Source organism: the organism of the source record quoted next, unplaced genomic scaffold (genome assembly GCF_019419815.1).
Source record: "Pyrus x bretschneideri cultivar Hongxiangsu unplaced genomic scaffold, Pyrus_bretschneideri_v1 Contig2, whole genome shotgun sequence".
Taxonomy (NCBI): Eukaryota; Viridiplantae; Streptophyta; class Magnoliopsida; order Rosales; family Rosaceae; genus Pyrus; species Pyrus x bretschneideri.
Window position 1 is genome coordinate 8,329,040 of NW_025999501.1, and position 22,347 is coordinate 8,351,386.

The 22,347-nt window shown below is 32.9% G+C and overlaps 1 protein-coding gene across 1 annotated transcript; it reads left to right on the top strand.

The window, feature by feature from the left end:
* Window positions 1-14,388: 14,388 nt before the first annotated feature.
* On the top strand, window positions 14,389-21,140 carry LOC125476778 (pinin-like). The gene is made up of 10 exons (XM_048583296.1): window positions 14,389-14,558; window positions 14,664-14,771; window positions 14,937-15,002; window positions 15,292-15,453; window positions 15,541-15,654; window positions 17,920-17,991; window positions 19,055-19,138; window positions 19,258-19,358; window positions 19,743-19,827; window positions 20,519-21,140. Exons 1-10 carry the CDS (start codon window positions 14,481-14,483, stop codon window positions 20,903-20,905), a joined length of 1,257 nt encoding a protein of 418 aa, XP_048439253.1. The 5' UTR covers window positions 14,389-14,480; the 3' UTR covers window positions 20,906-21,140.
* Window positions 21,141-22,347: the final 1,207 nt, after the last annotated feature.

Sequence of the window (22,347 nt, forward strand, 5' to 3'; positions counted from 1 at the left end):
GTACATCCTTAGTGAGTGGGAGGGATCGGCTTATGATTCAAGAGTACTAAATGATGCTTTGACAAGAAGGGATGGACTTAAAGTGTCACAAGGTATCAAATTATTATTTATCATTTTTATTATTATTTAATTTCTCATTAAGCCATTGAGTTGTATACTAAAATATATATTATCAGGTAAATTTTTTATAGTAGATTGTGGATTTCCAAATAGACGTTAGTTCTTAGCTCCTTATCGAGGAATCCGATATCATCTCCAAGAGTATAGTGGTTTGGGTCGTGAGCCTAGAAACAAAAAAGAGTTATTCAATCTTTGTCATGCTTCTTTAAGAAATGTTGTCGAGAGGATATTTTGTATTTTAAAATCACGATTCCCGATTTTAAGGATTGCACCTCCATTTCCATATGCAACACAAGCGGAGGTAGTATTAGCTTGCGCAGCAGTGCATAATTTTCTTCGCAAGGAATGTAGATCAGATGAGTTTCCTGTTGAACCAGATGATGAATCGTCTTCGTCTCCACCATTGTCAGTTTCTGAAGGGGATCTTGACCAAGATTTTCAAACACAAGAACAACAACATAATATTGCTAATGAATGGAGATATAATATAGCTTTGGACATATGGAGAGATGATCATAATGATAACAATGTGAATGGAGGATAATGAGTCACAAATAATTCTAGTGTGGTAGTGATGAATTTCTGATGATGTTCTTGTAATATTAGGTTTTGTGGTTATGTTTGAGAAAGCAAAAAAGAAAGAAGAAAATATTACTTGTAATGATGAATTTCTGACTAATATAAGGTTTTGTGGTTGTGTTTGAAACTTGGAATTTGGAATTTCATCTGATTGCTTTGCTGCTACGATTACATTATTATTCTGTGTATTTCAGTTCATGATTGTGGTTGCTAACACTTCAAATTTATTGTTAATGGATCTTTGATTCAAAACGTTTATGTTTCTTGTGCATTATTTCATTTTATGTTATAAGATTTAACTAATAAATCCTAAGAAATCCACGAAAGAAATCCATACAAATCTATAATATAAATCCATATAAATCTGTCGAAATCCATATAGAATTGAGAATCTTTTAAAATCCTTTGAAATCTGTCACTTAAAAAAAAGTCTATTAAAATCCTATGAAATCCAAATCGACTACCCCCCCCCTTAGTTTTTAAAATTTTGTCTACAAATTTAGTCTCCCTAGTATCATCCTAATTTATATATCATTCTACTTTGTCGTTTATGCATCCCAAGACAACTATGTATTTCTTTTATGTATAAGTAAACACTTATTTATAAGTTATAAAATGAATTTAATTAAAACAAAAAGACGCCTAGAGACAAGGCATTAAGCTCTTGCCTGCCACCTGACTAGTGTGTAGTGGACACAAAATTGTGTCTTTTCGGTTTTCACTAAAGATGTAGTTTTATTGTTTACCAAAAAAATGATATAGTTTTGCCACTTAGTACTACGATCTAATGGTATTCGTCTTCACTTGTAAATGAGAGATCTTAGGTTCGATTCTCAGTAAAGGCAAGTTTGAACCACATTGTTGTTAGCCCATTATGAGGCTAAGTCTACCCCCTCCCCTTAGAGTAGATAATATCGTTTGTTAAAAAAAAAAAAAAAAAAAAAAAAAAAAAAGAAAAGATGTAGTTTCATGGTTTGGATTTTTGTAAAGAATCTTACTATAAAAATAAAGAGTAAATCTCAGTTTACTACTCTCAAGTTTCATGGTTTTCAACATTTAGTACATGAAATTTTTTTGTCCTAGAGTCATACCTAAAGTGTTAATTTTGAGATAGTCTCATACATCCGTTAGTCTGACTGTTAAGTCTCTCATTAACTAATGATGTGACACCCATGTAAACAATGACGCGCCACGTGTCATTAAGAGTCCACGTGGAAATTAAAAATTAAAAATAATATTTCTCGTCCAAATTTAAAATATTAAAATAACTAATTAAATAAAAAAAACCCCCTTTCTTCTTCCTCATCAGACACCCCTCCATCCCCTCCACCCCCTCCACCCTTCCAACCCTTCACCCACCGACACCCTTCCCTGATACCCAACCCTACCACCAAGCACACATCCAGATGGGTCAAATACCCTAAAGCAAGCATCTTTTGGATTTTGTTTTTTCACATTGAATTCACCAAACCCTTTTTCTGGCTTTCCCAAAATTTTATAACATTATAGTCTTTGATTTGTGCAATAATTCCTCAAGATCTGCAATTCAAGGCATTAGTTTTTCTCTGCTGTCTCTCTTTCTCTTACTATGTCTGTGTGGAGAGGAATAAAAGCAAAGACATGAAGGTGGGGCAAATGCAGAGACAGTGGGTTGACTACACAAAATCCTTGTTCCTGGAGGTAAAAGCAACAGAAAAAATGTGAAATTTAAGCATAAATCACATATGGGGTTGTTTTGATTTTGTTGTTTTTGCTTGTTTTGTTCCTGATATTTTTTTTTTTGGGATTTTTTTTATTGTTTGGGTGAGAGAATGGGTTTTTGGATGGTCAGTTTTTGCAGCTCCAATAGTTGCAGGATGAGAGCAACCCAGATTTTGTTGTTGAAGTGGTGTCTTTTTTCTTTGAAGATTCTGATAAGCTTATCAATGATCTCACCAGAGCTCTGTAAAAATCTAGGATCTTTTAAGGAATTGTCTCTAGGATTGGATTGGATTGGCTGGATTGACTTGTGTGGTGCTTATGGTTTGCTACATATACTTTTAAGGAGTGCATGATTTCCCTTTTTTTGTTTGCACAAAGAACAATCAACTGTAGACTTCAAAAGAGTTGATGCACATGTTCACCAGTTCAAGGGTAGTAGCTCCAGGTACACTTAAATGTTGCTTCTTTTTGGGGTTTTGGGGGAAGGGAAGGGGCTGGTTTTTTGTGGAAGGAGAAAAGGCTTGGTGGTAAGGGTGGGTATCAGAAAGGGGAAGGGTGTCGATGGGTAAGAGGTGGAGGGGATGGAGGGGTGGAGCTGGGGAGGGGGTGGAGGGGATGGTGGGGTGTTTGGTGGGGAAGACGAAAGGGGCTTTGGGGTTTTTATTTTTTTATTTTTTAATAATTTTATTTAATTAATAATTTTAATATTTTAAGTTTGGGCGAGAAATTTTTTTTTTTTTTTGAATTTTTAATTTTCACATGAACCCCTTAATGACACGTGGCACCCAGTCATTGTTCACATGGACGTCACGTTATCAGTTAACGGAAGACTTAATAGCTAGACTAACAAGTGTATGAGATTATCCCAAAATTAAATAAAAGTATTTAAAAAAAAAAAAAAAAAAAAAAAAAAACCAGAACCCATTTCTTTTTCCCCACCCGACACCCCTCCATCCCCTCACCCACCAACGCTCTTCCCTGATACCCACCTCTACCACCAAGCCTTTTCTCCTTTCCCGAAAACCCTACCACCAAGCACACATCCAGATGGGTCAAATACCCCAAAGCAAGCAGCTTTTGTATTTTGTTTTTTCACATTGAATTCACCAAACCCTTTTTTTGGCATTCCCAAAACTTTAGAACATTATAGTCTCTGATTTGTGAAATAATTCCTCAAGATCTGCAATTCAAGGCACAAGTTTTTCTCTGCTGGTTCTCTTTCTCTTACTCTGTTTGTGTGGAAAGGAACAAAAGCAAAGACATGGAGGTGGGGCAGATGCAGAGACAGTGGGTTGACTACACAAAATCCTTGTTCCTAAGGTAAAAGCAACAGAAAAAATGTAAAATTTAAGCATAAATCACAGATGGGGTTGTTTTGATTTTGTTGTTTTTGCTTGTTCTGTTCCTGATGTTTTTGTTTTTTGGGATTTTTTTTATTGGTTGGGTGAGAGAATAGGTTTCTGGATGGTCAAGTTTTGCAGCTCCAACAACTGCATGATGAGAGCAACCCAGATTTTGTTATTGAAGTGGTGTCTCTTTTCTTTGAAGATTTTGATAAGCTTCTCAATGATCTCACCAGAGCTCTGTAAGAATCCAGGATCTTTCTTTTCACTATCTTTTTGTCTCTAGGATTGGATTGGACTGGCTGGATTGATTTGTGTGGTGCTTATGGTTTGCTACGGATACTTTTAAGGAGTGCATGATTTCAACTTTTTTGTTTGCACAAAGAACAACCAACTGTAGACTTTAAAACAGTTGATGCACATGTTCACCAGTTCAAGGGTAGTAGCTACAGGTACACTTAAATGTTGCTTCTTTTTTGGGTTTTGGGGGAAGGGAAAGGGCTGGGTTTTTGGGGAAGGAGAAAAGGCTTGGTGGTAGGGGTGGGTATTAGAGAAGGGGAAAGGTGTCGATGGGTGAGGGGTGAAGGGGATGGAGGGGTAGAGCTGGGGAGGAGATGGTGGGGTGTCAGGTGAGGAAGACGAATGGGGTTCTAGGGTTTATTTATTTATCTTTTAATACTTTTATTTAAAGGAGTTTTAATGAAAATGGCCTAACACTATTCATTCTTAACCAAAAGGACATTTTGTGTATGAAAAGTCCATAATATATCAAGCTCTTTTCTTTATTTACTCTTATGCCATTATTTTATTATTGTAGCGAGGTCCACAATGAAGTTGACATTTCTGTCTGGAAATACATTATTTTACATGATGTTATTCAACTTATGCTAATTTGTTGCTAACTCTTCATGCTTTCATCATGTTGTCGATGTTATGTAGCTCTTCTTCTGTCAAATTATTCCAGTACTTTTCATCGCCTTCTGCTCGCTCTGTATCTCTTTCTCTATCTTCTTTCACCTTGTAACACATATTTTCTGTTTCTTCTTTGAAATTTTTAGGCTTCCAGTATGGTTGATGACAGGCTTTCAACTTGCTGTAAATACGCCAAAAATTTGATGCGAACTAAATAAGCACACAAATTAAAACCCTCTTGTGACAATCGTAGTATATGTATAAGTAGGGATCGTTCTTAACCGGGGATTATGAGGGATTGCAAAATCACTTGGAAACTGACTCAAAAATGTAAAATAAAGTTTAAAACACTAAACTAGACTCAAAGAATGCAAAACTAAACACTTAAAACACTAAGACAAACCAAAAGACTCAAACAGCACCCAAAACACTCAAAACTACATTCTTCTTCTTTTGCTACTAATATCATATCATACCTAAAATCTTCAAACTTATCTAAGGTAAACATTTGGATCCCTCGAAATTTTAGGATATTTTTGTATGAAGGATTTCATCTATGTGGAGAGATAGGGGATAGTCTAAAGGACTCTGCATTAATCATGGCTATATGCCTAACTTTCTCCTTATGCATATGTACATACCAATCTGGATGACTACTAATAAAACTTAAGCAAATTTCCTTCCACATTTCTAGATAATCTTCTGCCACTTTTATAAGTTTTTTCAGGAAATAATTCTAATTGGGAAATATGGTTAATGAATATTTTATCAAGATAGCCAAACTCTAATAATAAAGTTGGGGTAACTTCTACCACATTATACTTTTTCTGATGCTCATAACTAAAATGTCATGGTCTAAAATCTCTCATGTTAATCTTGGTCACAACTATGCTAACCTCTGGTTTACAAATACAACTCTCTATACTATCACAAAGATATGATGGATACATCTTTATAATAATATTCATTCCTGGTTTTGGATCAAAGATTGATTTATATAAAACATATTGTAATTGTAATTGTAATTGTAATTTTTTCATAGACTGTGATGCTCTGCTCAGGATTTCATTTTGCATGTCTAGTGGCATTATTCTTATTTTTGCTTTTAAAATTTCTTCTAATAAAATATCATCTAATATTAAGTCTAAAGGCAAATTCCTAAGAAAACTTTCATATTTATCTTGTTTTTCTTTGTCACTCAGATGCTTATGCTGCTCTATTTCAATGTCTTCTTCTAAGAGCTCAATCTTAATCTCTTTCATGGGCTCATTAACCTTTTGTCTTATTGATTCAATAACCTCTTTTTCTTTATTCTTATGGTGATCAGTTGTTTCCAAACCTATTTTCAATTCTCTTTTCAGAGTGTCACTTGCCTTTTGCTGCATTCTAAAAGATTGGAGTTCTTGGTTCATTTTGATAAACTTACTAAGTAATGGCTCGTGGTCTCTAGAAATGACTTGAAAGTTGTGTTCAAGGGAATGAATATGATGCTGGCTTTGATGGAAATTGAAATTAAAACTATTAAACACCTGTTCTAAGGCTCTAATTAGTTTTTCATGACCTAACCTCATGATTGGCTGTTTGATTTGGATGTTTCAAAAATTATCTAAGAGAACCTGTTACTTATCAAAGAGTTTTGGTACCTTTGTCCTATATCTCAGATTTGGATTTCTGATTCCTTCAACAATATTGCCATTAAAATTAAAAGTGGGTACTGGTGTTGATGTTTGTCTACTTATGCTATTTTGGAATTGATTGAATGATGAAGGTCCATGGTGCATCATTATGCTATTGAAATGTGCTCTTATGCCTTGTGATCTTGTGCTATTTGAGGATGATAATTCAAGATATTCCATTTTTGTTCAAAGAATTAATCTTGATAAGATATCAGGTAATGTATTGTCATTACCTTTTATATGTTCAAAAATTGGTTTAAAATCATTTCATGTAATTGAATCAACAAAATTAACTCATCTTTAGGCTGCCTGCTTATTAGCATGTATTTTGTTATAATGAGAAACTAGATTTTGACAATCCGTTCTAATCGTAAATACTTCATTATGTAAAAATAAAGAGAATGTTTCAAGTGAGTTAATTATTTCTAAAATTTCTAAGTCTGTTGATGGTAATCTTGACTGTACATCACTACGTTTTCCTAATGAATATTTACAAACTTGTTCATCAGACTTTGGTGAATCCTTATGCTTTTTTTGGTATAGTATACATGTCTATCCTAATGATGAAACATCTGTTTGAACTATTTTGTAACTATTATCTAATGGTAATGTTAATGGCTTAAGTTTAGTATTTTCTTCCTTTATATTTTGAACTAATTTAATATCTTCATTATTAAAATACTTTTGTTCAGTGTTGCTAGTTTTACTGTGTAATACTGCTATTTTTCTTCCTAAATCAGAGATAAAATTTCTTGCATAATTTAACAATCCTAAAAATGATTGTAATTGTTTTTTGTCTTTTAACTTAGAAATTCTAAGACTTTTTTTACTATATGATCTTGTTTTTTGTCTTTTAACATTCCTAAAAATTATATATCTTGCTTTTCTAATACTATTTTATTTTTGCTAATTAAAAATCCATTTTTGATAAATTCTTGTAAAACTATCTCTAAGTGCTTCCTATGTTCATTTCTATTTTTACTATGTACTAAAATATCATCTACATAAACACTATAAAATTTATCATATTTCTTGAAAATTTGGTCCATCTTTCTTTGAAAGATTGATGATGCATTTTTAAGTTCAGATGGCATAACAAGCCACTCAAAATGTCCTTCTGGACAAGTAAAAGTTGTCATTTCAATTGATTCTTCTGCTAATCGTATTTGCCAAAATCCTGATTTACAATCAAATTTGCTAAAATGTTTACTCTCTTGAATTTTATTTATAAGCTCATCATTATTTGGTAACTTATAATTATCTTCATATGTATTATCATTTAATCTCTTATAATTATAAACTATTCTAGTCTTACCTCTCTTTAATTCTGAATGTTTTCTCACAATAAATGTTGTTGATCTATGTTTAGACATGGAAGGTCTAATTACTTTTAAATTTAACAACTCTTTTATTTGCTGCTCAAACTCTTGTTTATCTAATAAACTACAAAGCATATCGGCTGTCTTAATGGTTAAATCTGGATTAATTATATCTAATTTTGCTAATATTTTATTTTTATTCCAATGCAACTGAGGGTCTTCTCCTATGATTCTAGTTTGTTCTGCTAATTGTAATAATTCTTCTAAACTCTTTGGTTTATCTAATTGTAATATTTCTATACGGGTTTTTTTTTTCTTCTAAAATCGGATATTTTTTGTTCAAATATTTCTTCATCAAACTCTTCTATATTATTATGCTCATCATCTTCTTTTGAGTTTTCTAAATAATAACCATCTTGATTACTAGATTCTTCTATACTTATGTTTTTATATGCTTCTACAGTATTATTTTGGTCAGTTATTGTAATACCTCTTTTAAAAAATGATATGCTACGATTCATAAATAAAAAATCTTGTAAACTTTTCAAAAAATTTAAACCTAAAATGAATGGGTATGATCCTACTAGTGAAACAAATGTTAATGGTAAATTAAATTGTTGTTTTTCTACTTTAACGGACTCATTATTAATGCAGCGTGTTAAGTAAACTGGTCTCTTATCAAATTGTATTATTCTCGCTGGTTTTGCTAATTTTTGTCTATATTTTTCTAGTACTAATTCTTCTCTTATGACACTCTTTGTACTACTTGTATTTATCATAGTTGTTTGTATTTTATGTTCTTTTGCTAATTCTATTTCACAATTTATGGTAATTAAGGAACTATTTTTTGGCTTCTCTATCCTATAAACAATATTACCTAATATTTCAATATTTTCTTGTGATTCTGCTGAATTAACTTCTAATAACTTATTACTGTAACACTTTTCACATAATATTGAATATGTATTATAGTATTTCTTTGCAACAAATTTACTACACTTATGACATTTTTCTGGCCAACCTAAATTAATGTATTTATATTCTTCTTCATGTTTTTATTCTATGAATGCACACATATACTCTTCTAAATCGCTATTTGTGCTACTTGAATCTTCCGAGTCTGAATCTATCATATTTATATTTTTTATACTATAAATACTTTCATTATCACTTAAATCATCTAAACTATATATTGACTTTATGTCTTCATCTTCTTCTAACTTAAACAACTCCATTAAATATACTTTTTTTCTCGGCTGTTTACCAAATTTTGGACATTTAGGTCTAATGTGCCCAGCTTCTCCACATAAATAACATTTACAGCTACTCTTATCCTTTGGTGATTTATATTTTCTAATCCAAGGTCTACCACTTATTTTCCTAAATTGTTTTGGAATATATTTTCTCTTCCTATATGTTCTTGAAATTCTTATGCTATTTGTATGATTTGTATGATTTATATTTCTTTTTGTATGTTTTCTTATGCTTATTCTTCTTATAACAACCATACTGTTGTGATAAATCTATATTTTTACAATTCATGTAAAATTTTTTCCTAATTTGTCTTTTAGCTTTTATTTGACTACACTCTTGTTTACGTATATCATATACACGTTGAATTCTAGGTCCTATTGCAATATCATTTTTCTTTGGATTCTTTTGTCATTCATTCCAATTCTTTTCACCTATTGGTCCTTTTATTTTTGTCATATAAGTATCTAATAAATTAATATCGCTAATTCTACCTGTTTTTCCTAAATATTTAAAGAAATATGTGGTATATTCAGCTATATACTATAAATCACAAATTTGTAATTGTTCTAAATTTCTAATTGCTCTTTTTTGTTCTTGCTCACTTCTGTCATCTAACCTATTATGATCTGAAAATTATTGTTTAATCAAAGTAAAAAAGCCATCAATATTAAAATGTGTTTTAGCTACCTGATGCTGTTTTGGATTTTGGACTTTCCATGGTTGGAAATAGTAAAAAACTAAACCATCTAAAGTATGCTCAAAATAATCTAACATATTTTGTGAATTACTAAAATCTAACATTAATGTTGCATGTACACAACGTTTTTCTCATCTCTCAATCGTTCTTTTCCAGTCTTGTCGATCTACACTATCTAAGTTTAATATATTTCCTGCTATATTAATTTGTTCTAAACTTCTCAAATATGGAATCCTATTTTTTTTAGGTTTTATTATGCTTTCTTTTATGTGGTCTACTCGTGCTCCTTCATTATAGTGTTCATTTGTTGGTCTCAAAAATTGTTGATCAGTTTTACTTGCGTGTCCTGGATTTGAATTTTCTACTCCTGATGTACTACTTTCTTCTACTGAATTACATTCTACTTTGCATTCTACTCTCAATTCTAATAAATTATTATATTCTTTTGATCCTAAAATATGTTTTATTCCTATTTCTAAAATTAAAATTTTCATTTCTTCATTTGAAATTCTATGTAGTCCTAAATCATATGTATTATATTTTCCTAAGTATTGTTCTTCATCTAAATGATCAATATCTTCTATGAGCTTATCTACAATATGATCAAAAAATTTCTCAACTAAATTAATATCTAAATTATCAAAAGTCATATGAATACTCTCATTTTCGATCTCACTTTCATCCTCTTCTATTTTTTCTAGTTGCTTGTAATTACTAAACCTAATTGTTGCTTGACCTGTACGAGTTTCATATATTTGTACTTTATCTGGTTGTCTATTTTTTGGTACTTGTAAATTAGGTAATGCACACTGAGTTCCTTCTAAAAAGTTATTATCTACGGGTTTTGCTTCTACCATATTTACATGTTTACTACCAAATGTTTAAACTAAATTTTGAAATTCTAAATTAAACTTATAATTATATCTATCAGACACTTTACCAATATACATTAAGCTAATACACAAATTTTTAGTCTCCCTTCATATTATAATTTTTTGTTCTTATGCTTACTTTAATATATTTACTAAATTCATTAATTGTCATAACATAATTTGAAATACAACTTATGACTGCTAAGTTTGAAATTAAGTCTACTTCAGCTGTTGCTATTATTGCTTGTTGGTGATTATCCAATCTATCATCATATATGTATACTAAAGTTTTTGTGGCTACTTGTGCTCTAGTTAATCTTGATATTCCAATTAATATTGTTCCTATATGAATTTGACTAAATTGTGATTTTCTCAAATGAGTAACTGCTTCCTTACTAATTAAATTAAGTGTAACTTCTTTATCAATACAACTAACTTCATGTTGACTGATGTTACTTACAATCGGTTTATTTCTGCTATTTGTTCTTCAACTTGATCTAATTTTTCAGCCAAACTTAAAACTAATTGAATAATTAAATTATTTTGCCTAATTGAAATATTACTACTGGCTACTTGTATTGAAAAATCTGTTAAACTTACTGGTTCTTTATCTAGCTTGCTAATTTATTTCAAAGCTTGGATATATTTTCTGCTAGTTCTAGAATCAATCATTAAACTAATAATCTATCTATTTTATTATGCAATTTATCTACTTGTTCACTCAACTCTTTTTGCACTAATTGAATTTTTTGAACTTCTAATTTCAACTGCTCAACTATTTCTAGTGATTTAAATTTTACTTGCTTAGGCTTACTACCTATGAGGCCAACAAGCTCTTTTATCTCTCTTTTGCTAGGAAACTTTTGAATATTATCTTCTAACTGAGAGGTAATATAGTCTAAATTTTGTCTAATTGTTTTTATGGAATTTTTCTGAAAATACTTTAACAACTGATTTAACAAATGATTATGCTTATTATTTTCTAATTTTATATTTTCTGCTTGACTACTAATAAGATCTACTATACTATTGGCTAGTGGATTTTCTTCACTATGCAAAATATGATTATTTTTAGTGGAAAATAACAAACTAAACTATTTTGGTCTAAGGTTATTTTTCTTTTTTGAGGTTCACTAATTTCTAAATTAAGGTAATCTATCATAAACTACAATCTACCTTTCTCTAAGGTTACGGCTAACTGGTTTCTTAGAAACTCTCTTTCTTCTCTCAAGGTCTCTAAAACTTGATTTGTTGCTATTTTTGCTTCTAAAACTTTATGATGCACTTCTGTGTTATTATATTTACGAATAAATGAATGATGTTCAAGATAACCAAGATAAAACTTTTGCTTCTTCAAAGTCTGGCTAATTCTTTTGGATATGTGTGCTAATCTTCTCTTTATGTTAGTTATAGTTAGATGTCTGGGACAATAAATATCTGGTAGTTGTGGTTGACAAGATCTAGAAGGACAATAATATATGTTGTTCATACAAAACAAATAAGTGTGATATCAGTTGTATCAATGACTTTCGTTCTCAAGGTACTTTACTATTATAATTATACTATTAAAATGCTAAACTTGGCTCTTATCCCAGATTCCGACAACAAGTTCGGTTAAATAGTCGGATGACCATTATAACAACTAGACATAAAACCTTGCACATAGAACTCGACATGTTTCAACATGACGGCTACTCACAGTACAAGTATAAGGCCTTAACGGCTAAACTCAGAGGTACCCTGGTTAATGTCCAGTTATTTGTATGACAATCATTCAACTATAATAGAGTGCTCAAACAAAGTATGATCGTCAATTTAGCAGGTTAATAATATAACTACAATAGTGTTTTCCTGTTTTGGACTAGAAGTCTAATTAAATAAACACACTAAAGAAAAAAAAAACTTATTTAAGGCTTGGAGATTGCTTGAATATGTACACTTGAACTTTTATTGATATATAGAATGTTTACAAAGAGAAATGTTTACAAAGAAATGTTTACAAGGGATGCTAGGAAGGTTTTTGGATGCTTGAGTGTATGAGGATTGAAGGATGTTGTGAGTATGGTGTGTCTCTATTGTGTTCTTTCGTGTGTTCTACATGGGAGGAAAAGCTCCCATATATATAAAAGCTAGTTCCTAAACAACAAAATAATTTTACAATATTTACAACTTTTTGGACAACACACTGTTTCTGAACGTTGACTGAATTGTCTTTGTTTTAATGAAGGTCATGTGAATCCATGTTATCTTGGCTACTCCAATGTAATCTGAAAGTGTTAGTCTTCTTTTCTCTTCTTTTGGATGTATTCATATGAACTTTGCTGTGAACATTGTTGAATATTGAGCAATCTTTTACATATGTGTGAAGGGTAGGATCGGTATTTTTGGAAAATTTTGTCCTGATGATTAAAAAGAAAGTTTTTTGGGGTTTTTGGTTAGTTTTCCATTTATTTAATTAATTATTTTAATATTTTAAGTTTGGACGAGAAATTTTTTTTTTTTTTGAATTTTTAATTTTCACGTGAACCCCTTAATGACATATGGCGCCCAGTCATAGTCCACATGGGCGCTACGTCATCAGTTAAGAAGAGACTTAACAGTTAGACTAACAAATGTATGAGATTGTCCCAAAATTAACATTTTAGGTATGACTCTGGGACAAAAAAAACTTTATGTACTAAATGTTGAAAACCACAAAATTTGAGGGTAGTAAACTCAGATTTACCCAAAAATAAAATTAAAACGAAAAGAGTAATAACATGCCAAATGTCAATTACCAAAAGATAGGGGCAAAAAAATACAAATATAAAATTTAGAGGGTGCAAATTGTAATTAACCCACAAATTTATAGTGGGTAGGTGCAAGATGAGAAATTTTATTTAGACACATATAACCTCTTTTTATACCCAACTTACTTTTTACATCCATATTACTTTTAACTAATATATCAATATCTCTTTAAACCAAAATTTACGACCTAAACAACCCTCACAAATCCAATTCCATATGTAAATTTATCTTTACACCCATTTAAAAAATACAAATCCAAAGTCAAGAACTGTATAATACTTGAAATGAAACATGTAGAACTGTACCAAAGCATGTTGCAAAGAAGGTGGATACCACAACATCAAGGTACAACAAAGAGGTGAACAATTGCAGGCCTTGATTGTTAAATCATGGACTGCCAAGGAAATTAAAATTTCATGGAAGACGTGATACATAAACGAGTGCAATGTCGTTCTAGGATTTATATAGTCGATCCCACTTAGTGAGAAAAAACTTTTTTGTTGTTGTTGTAGTCTCCATCTCCATGTTCTTTATTTCTTCTTATGTTTTAAAATACAAAAAAAAAAATTATTGTAAGTGTTGGTTGTCATGATCATATTATAATGAGAAAAATGGAGTATTGACTTAAGAATTTAATTTAAGGGGTGTGCTATCCACATATTCCATTTTATTTCTCACACACCCCTTAATAATTTCTGTTCGTTGATCTTTTTTAATTCATCCGATCCGGACGTCGAAAATTAAAAAGGTGTGTGAGAAGTAAAATAGGGTGTGTGGATATCACATTTCTAATTTAATTGGAGTTTTGGTTTTTAATTTAAAAATTGGTGAATCATAGTTCTGAACTTGTTATAATGTAGATCAATGATCTTTTTGGATAACTTAGTTAAAACTTTTCTCTCTTATTTTTTTTTTTCCTTGTAACTCTTTATTTTAGAGAGAATAAACATAAGATAAACATTGTATGGTGATAGGGTTTGATTATTAGATATGAGTTTATTAATAAATTTTTTATTGTTAATTTTATTTTGTAATCGATGGTAATTATGCAATACAGTAAAAATGACTATTCATGGTTAAGTTGGATGTAACGAGATGTTATATGGGTTGAAACAAATTTCTCAGGACATGTTCTCAGTAGAATGAGAAAGAATTTGGGGAAAGCAAAACAAGACTCGCGTCGAGGGCTTTGGTGAATTCTTCTTCTTCTTCGACTCATGGGAACCGCCACAGTTGAGAAAACTCAGGAGGAGCTCCGTAAGGAGATCGATGAACTCCACCGCCAACAGCGCGAGGTCTGCATCTCTCTCTCTCTCTCTCTCTCTCTCTCTCTCTCTCTCTCTATATATATATATATATATAAATATATAATTACCGTGTGCTTGTTTCTTAATCTTCAGATTACAGAACGGCTTCGAGACCCTAGGGGACTCCGGAAGGGAGGCTTGGTCGCTGGTCCTCGCAATTTTGCCGGCAATGGTGCTCGTCCGCGGGGATTTACACGGCCGGTAATTTACGCACTTGCTTGTTTCAGTTTCATCTTTTGTTTCCAATAAACTAATTGCAATTTTTGGTATTTTTGCGTCTGTGCTAATAAAATTAGGTCTCTTTAAAGGTTACAATCATTATTTCAATTTTAATTTAGAGTTCTAATTGGGCATTGTAATTTTCAGGCAGATAGAGCTGATGCAGAGGATCAACGTCCAGCAAAACGCCGGCTTTCGTCAGCGGTTGTCAAGGTAAGTGCCCTTGCGTTTCGCATAAACTAACACTATTCTTTTTTAATCTTGTCTACTGGCTGTTGTGATTTATATTAACTTGCGTTAATTGTAATGGGTCTTAATCTTAACCTCTGTTTGAAGTCTGAGAAATTAGAGAGGAAGAGAAAGTAATGATTGTATAAAAGCAGATAGAATTTCACCTCAGATTAGTAGGGGGGGCTTATGTTTTGGTAATATTGAAGACGGCCTTGTTTCCCTTGTCTTCTTAACATAATTCAAAAATCGTATTTCTTGATTTTGGAAAAAGGTGGAGGATGGAGAAATCACTGAAACTGCTGAAGAGGCCAAGGATGTAAAGACGATTGATTCAGCTGTAGAAGGTACGGATGATCAGAGTGATAGGAAGTTGGCGAATTCCCAACAAAGTGGCTGGTCAAGGAGGGAAGGAAATCATGGAGCAGCAAAGAAGGTAACTTTAAGTCTTTCTTGTCTTTCTGAGGAGTGTTGCTCTGAAACCATAAATCTTTATTGACTGTGATTGGTGTTTTGTGGTTAGGATTTTGAAATTCCAACAGCGGATCATGTTCCAAGAGTATTGCCAAAAGAACAAGACCCCAGATTGGTTAATAGGAACAAAAGAATGCTAGGACAACTTTTGGGGACTCTAGAGGTATGTGCAGATTAGTTTATTGGTTGTCATCAGCAACCAGTAGTTGAACTGATTTATTTACTTACAACTACAACACAAATATTTAATATCGATTAATGATCAGAACATTTTCATTTAGTTATTTTCGTGTCTATGATGATCATCATTCTAACTCCATAGAACATTGGAAATGGAGTCAATATGATGGTTCAAGTAAAGATGGGGGAAACAGAAATGTGCGGAGGAGACTCCACCCCTTTCCAAAATTCCTAGCACCCATTGCATAATGACAAATAGAGGGGAACCCCAAGGGTTAGTGATTTGTCCAGTGATAGGATGAGCCGATATTAGCACCTCAAGAAGTGTAGGTCTCATGTTCAATTCCCCATGGATGCGATGATGTGTATGTGGGGATGTCTCCCATTTTTTTCCCGACTGTTAGAATTGGAGGGTACAACTGCCCTCGTGGATTTGTCAGCTATAAGACTTGGATACCAAAAGTTTTACACTTCTTTTAACTGTGTCCACTGCTCCACCCTTCCAAAATCTACCTTGCTTCTAAGAGTGGCTCCCCATCTAATCAAATGCTCCTTTATCCTGTCTCACATTCCCACGAATAATCCCACACTATATTCTCTAGTCTATTTGCTTGGGATTCCAAAAAGTGAAAATAGTAGGCTGTAACAATGCCTAATACTGATTGAGTCAAATTGATGCCCCTCGTAGGTAAGAACGTTTTTCCAACTTTCCTCTCTTCTTCACTTTCTTCACTAACAGGTCCTTACAATCAACCACACATGGGAGTACCCCATAGATACCAAAATAATGCATAGGCTAGCTACCCAAACTGGACACAAGCTCCTCGAGTTTGCTTTCTAGTGAGTTGATTCCTGCCCTACGTGGCTATGCATCCTTTTCTCAATCCACTAAATGGCATTATGATTCAACTACCAATGTGAATAAGAAAAGTGCAAGCGGATAACCTTGTAGAAATACCCTTGATGTGCCAAGCTTATAACATGGCTTCCATTTTATCATTGTAAAAAAAATATGCTTGTAAACATCAAGATTATCAGAAAAATTTTATTTTAACTTATTCACTTCTGAAATTAGGTTACAGTAACAGATAACCTTGCCAAATCTCATCTTTTGAGTGGCCACCATTTTTATGTTTGTTTCCAATTTCAGGTTAGGCTACTAGCAGCAGTACTTGTTAGTATTTATTCAACCCATACTCTGATATAGGAATACATAACTTGTGAACAAATTTTTAGGAGTGTAGACTTTTCCATGTCTCTGTAGTCTAGAGAATATTATTTTAAGCGCTGAAGGGTTATAAGGCTTCACAATATGCATAGGGATGTTTCTTAACACTTCACATGTACCAAATATTGAAGATGAAGTCTCTAGTTGGCCTTGTTAGGGCCTGCTTGCGATATGAGGAAAGCATATGGGGGAAAGGAGGGATGACGAAGGGTGATGGGAGAGTAGCGAAGAAATGAAGAAGAATGAATGAAAACAAAATCTTAAAAGTGAAAACAACTTTAAAAAGTGTTTGGTTTTTAGTTTTCATTTTGTGTGCCCCATGTATCACTAACACAAAAAGGGAAAACAAAATATGAGAAACGAAATGGGTATCAAAAGGGCCCTTAAGTTTCCATCTTTCCATGACCTGCCTATATATTATTAGTACTACAGGGGAAGCCACAGCTTGATCTTCTTAGGCATCCATTGGAATCATATGGACATCCAATGGAATAATGGACATCAATTTTGCATTTTAGACATTACTTTACACTTACAATATGAATTAAGCACCATATGGTGAACAGAGGGAGCCACCATGTGGTCTGCTTGAGGTGTAAAACTATCATTTTTCATAGACTAATTTTTTTTTTCCTGTAACCTGTTTTCAAATGACAATTATAATATATATATATATATATATATATATGTGCATGCGTGTGTGTGTATTGTAATTCCATATGAAAGCTAAAGCTTTGTGGGGCAGTTGGCAGTTTTTTGGAACATTTGGTTGGAGCATTATAGAATTTTTTTTTAGGATTAGAAGGGAGTGGGAGTAGATGAACCATGGGCATGAGTTTCGAACAAGTTCAGGGATAAAGTAGCCCTACTTGAGAGGTTTTAGCTAGGTTTTTTTAGATGGTGGACTTCTTATCCACTTGTTTCTAAATCTTTTTGCTGTTTTAATAAAAGCTCTATGGTTTCTTGTCAAAAAAAAAAAAAAATGCTTATTAATTCTCCCTGGTTGTCAAACTGTTGCAGAAATTCAGGAAAGAAGACATGCAACTTTCAGCGACAGAGGGATTCATGCGGAGATCAAATTCTTTACAGAGAGTGAGTATATGAATGATTTCTATGGTAATTAATCTATTTGAGTGTATACCATGATTTTATATGCTTCAAATTGAGTATATATCGATGATGCAAAATAATATTCTAGATGAATGTTGGCATGCTGGAAATTTTAGGATGACGATCTATTCATCCACCATTACCTGGCATTCACTTAAACACTTACAAGCTAATCATCCTTCCTTTACACAAGGCCTTCCTCCTACTGGAGAGGAAGGTACTTAACTACGGCAATAGGAGCTAGGCAGGAAATATGAAAAAGAACTAAAGATGTGCATTTTTGTTCTTCTGCACTGGGTTGCTCTTGTTTTGAAAAATATTGTGCTCTATGAAAGTTTAAATGTGTACAGTTGGAGCATCAATTTATGAAGACCATATCTAGCTTGATTCTTGTCTCCTGGATTTTTGGGTAGTTACCAAATAGATAAAATTGCATGCATATAGTTAATGAAAGGTACTAGTAAATTTGGGAAATTCTATATGAAACTGATATTGCGAAATACTGAAATTGTTTGTACTCTTGTGTCCATGGAATGGTTGTAGTCTTGTAGAGTTACCATATTTTCTTTTGTTTTGTACTTTTTCTTAATACTACTTTGTTTCTATGATGTATAATGAATACAAATAAAATCAATGGTCGCCATTGTGGTACTTAGGCATTTTTTACCTTGTTCTTTTGGATCTCACAGGGTCATTTTCTTTTTTTCGTTATTGGAGTTTCGGGAACTGTTATTAAATTGTACAGGGCACAATGATGTTCTGATATCTTTGGAACTTAACAAAAAAGTTTCTGTATGTCTTTTTTTTAATCTCAATCTGTTGTAAATACAGGTGAATTTAAGGGAATGTTTGTACTTTCTATTGTTTGTATGGAGTTTAGCTGTTTAGGATAGATGTTGTCCATTTGCATATGTGCTTGCATACCTAGATGCTAGTTAATGCTCATTTCAAGCATTTTTTGCATGACTTTTTGTTCTTCTCTTTCATTTATAACGAATTTTGAGTTTAATGATGAAACTTGTAATATTTGTCATATTATATATAGGCTGAGCAAAGAGCACGAGAAGAAAGTGAAAGACTTAGGCAACAAGAGCGTGAACAAATTGCGGAAAAGCGGAGGAGAGATCTGGTTCGTTGTTAAGTTCCTGATAAGAATACTTTGACCTCTATTAGTGTAGCCTGGAAATAACTTTTGTTTGAGGAACATAGTGATCCTTATTGGCTAATCCCTGCACTTATTTTTTGTAGACTCTTCGGGCACGTGTTAATGCCAAGACGGAAGAAAAGAAATTGGAACTTCTTTTTCTTCAGTGGAGTGAGCATAATAAAAGACTTGGGAATTTTATAAGGTATAAGGTTTCTAACTGTCAATTTACTTAAACGGTGTTATCCCTGATTTTCAAATTATTTTGCTTACCATCTTCTATACCTGAGAGCTCTCATGTTCTTGTCACACACAAAAAAAAAAAAAAAAAAAAAAGGTTCTAAGAAGTGATTCTCTGGTGCTTTTTCTTTTGCAGGTTATTTTTAATTTTGGTCCAAAAAAAGTGTCCATATTCACCTTTTAATGGGGCAAAGATAAGTTTCTATTCATGCGAATAGTAGTGTTGAAGCAACCTGATGACTGGATGTTTCCTGCATTATTGTGGGGTTTTAGGTAGAATTAATTAGTGTTTTCTTCTATATTAATTTCTCACCCATGTTTGATTGGTTGGGAATTTGTTCTATTTCAGGACTAAAACAGAGCCCCCAATATATTATCTGCCCAAGAAACCATTAGAAGAGGATGCTGTGCTAGCTGAGCAGCAAAAAGAAAAGGTGAGTTCCTTGTGACTTGTCAGGTTCTTTCTGAATATTTGGAGAAACTGGTTTATGGTTTCAATCGAAGACAATTTTTTTTTAACTTCTCACAAAAAATGAAGCTTTGTGAAGCTGCTAATTAAGTAAACCAGAAATTTGATTTGGCACTAAATTTATATATCCGCATTTAAGTGTAAGAATTCAGCAGCAAGGATAACGAGATTACAGTTTTGGGGGTGGCCCTCTTGTGATACATCAGGACCAGTTATATATTACGTTTACATTTTAGAATCATCAGTGCTAAGCAAGTATCGGCCATTTGATTATCATCGTAATTGTGTCATTATTTATTGGAAAATTTGTGTTGGTCTATCTGTTTGAACCAGTCGAGGAATTCAGTGAATTCTGATTTTGCTCATTCTCTGTATGAAATTTTTTGAACGTGGATATGAAAAATGAACTATTCAGATCATCGGAACACATTTCAGGGTCGGCCATCATGTATTCACAATATGATTACCTTTAATGGAAGAGTAATTTTCTAGTGCCATGGAATTTGTGTAGCTATTTTGCCGGTTTATGAGTTAGGATCATTCATATTTGCCTGAAGGTCCAATGATATAACATTACAAATATTTGTCCTGAGAACATTACTTCGTATATTTATATATCTAATTTGTTTGATTCTTCCCGTACAAAACTGTATCAGGAGTTTCTAGCGTGGAAAGCTGCCCGAAGGGAAGAACTGACCGAATATCAGAAGCAAATTGGGGAGCAGTATATTGCCAATGTTGAAAAGGAGTTAGAGAGGTGGCAAAATGCAAGGACACCAAGGAAAGCGAACAACGATGTGATGAACTTACAGGAAACAATGGACAAAGAATTAGACACGCACAGGCTTGAGCATGGTCCCAAGAAAAGAAAGATCCCTGATGGAAGCAACAACGAAGATGAGGATGATGTGGAAGATATTAATGTAGCAGAGGACTACACGATTGATGATGTGCTCGACGTTGATGATAATTGTCGAAGGGGTGATGAAATAGCTAAACCGGACGCAGGTAATACTAGTCCAAACGCAGATACAGTTGAGTAGTGGTGAGATTAAAGCCACCCGTCACACCTGTTCTTTAACCCGAGTCTCCTAGGAATACTTTGTTTCTACAGTTGATTTACTTGGCCTTCGGTCGGACAGTTTTCTTGGTGTCTATTTATGTTTTGTGTTTTTCGAGTGAACTTATTTTTCATCCTTTTTGCTTCGTATCTGTAGTTTATATATTGCTGTTTTTGCTACAATGACATTTACAATACGAGGTAACTGATTTGTGTAATTTACGCAAATGGTCTTGTTACAATAATGCGGTATCAATTCCATTGCATACTGTAGTCAAACTTGAGAAGTACTTACAAGCCAAGAGGATTATCGCTAAACCGTAAACTGGTAACAGCTGTTGTTGCTAGCTTTTGTAAGCGATAACTTTGTTAAAATTCGGCTCATATAGACTATCGGATTTGGGTGTTTAATATTGCAACATTGTTCTCTTGCCTTTTCTTTCTTTCACCTCTTTTGATAACATGAAAACAATTATCGATTAAAAAACAGTAGAGACTAAAACTAAAACCAAAGCTCAATTAATTCTTCACGTGTAAGATATTTGTACAACCGATAAGATAATCTACACTAATGTGTAATGACGTTAACGGAAGACAGAGGCACAAAACTGAATACAGTGACGTTTTAGGATTCATACAGACGATCTTACTTAGTGGGATAAGACTTGGTTATTGTTGTCGTTGTTGTAATCTATTCTAAATTTATCTAAATTAGAGAAATGCAATTAAACATGAGATCTTGGATGCATGAGCGAATACTCTTACCCAACTGAGCTACAAACTACTTACTCTTTCTCATATAGGATAAAGTTCACTACATTGCTACCAAACAAGTAAGAACATAACCCTATAGCCCATAGCTTGGTCCTCATACTTGACCGTCTAGCCCGATTTGAATTTAACTGATTGAGCTACAAACTACTTACTCTTTATCATATTGGATAAAATTCACTACAATGCTACCATACAAATAAGAACATAACCCCATAGCCCATAGCCTAGTCCTCGTATTTGACCGTCTAGCCAAATTTGGATTTAACTGACTGAGTTACAAACTACTTACTCTTTATCATATAGGTTAAAGTTCACTACATTGCTACCATACAAATAAGAACATAAACCCATAGCCTGGTCCTCGTATTTGACCATCAGCCAGATTTGGATTTAACCGATTGAGCTACAAATTACTTACTCTTTATCGTATAGGATAAAATTCACTACAATGCTACCATACAAATAAGAACATAAACCCATAGCCCATAGCCTAGTCCTCGTATTTGACCGTCTAGCCAGATTTGGATTTAACCGATTAAGTTACAAACTACTTACTCTTTATCATATAGGATAAAGTTCACTACATTGCTACCATACGAATAAGAACATAACCCCATAGCATGGTCCTCGTATTTGACCATCTAGCCAGAT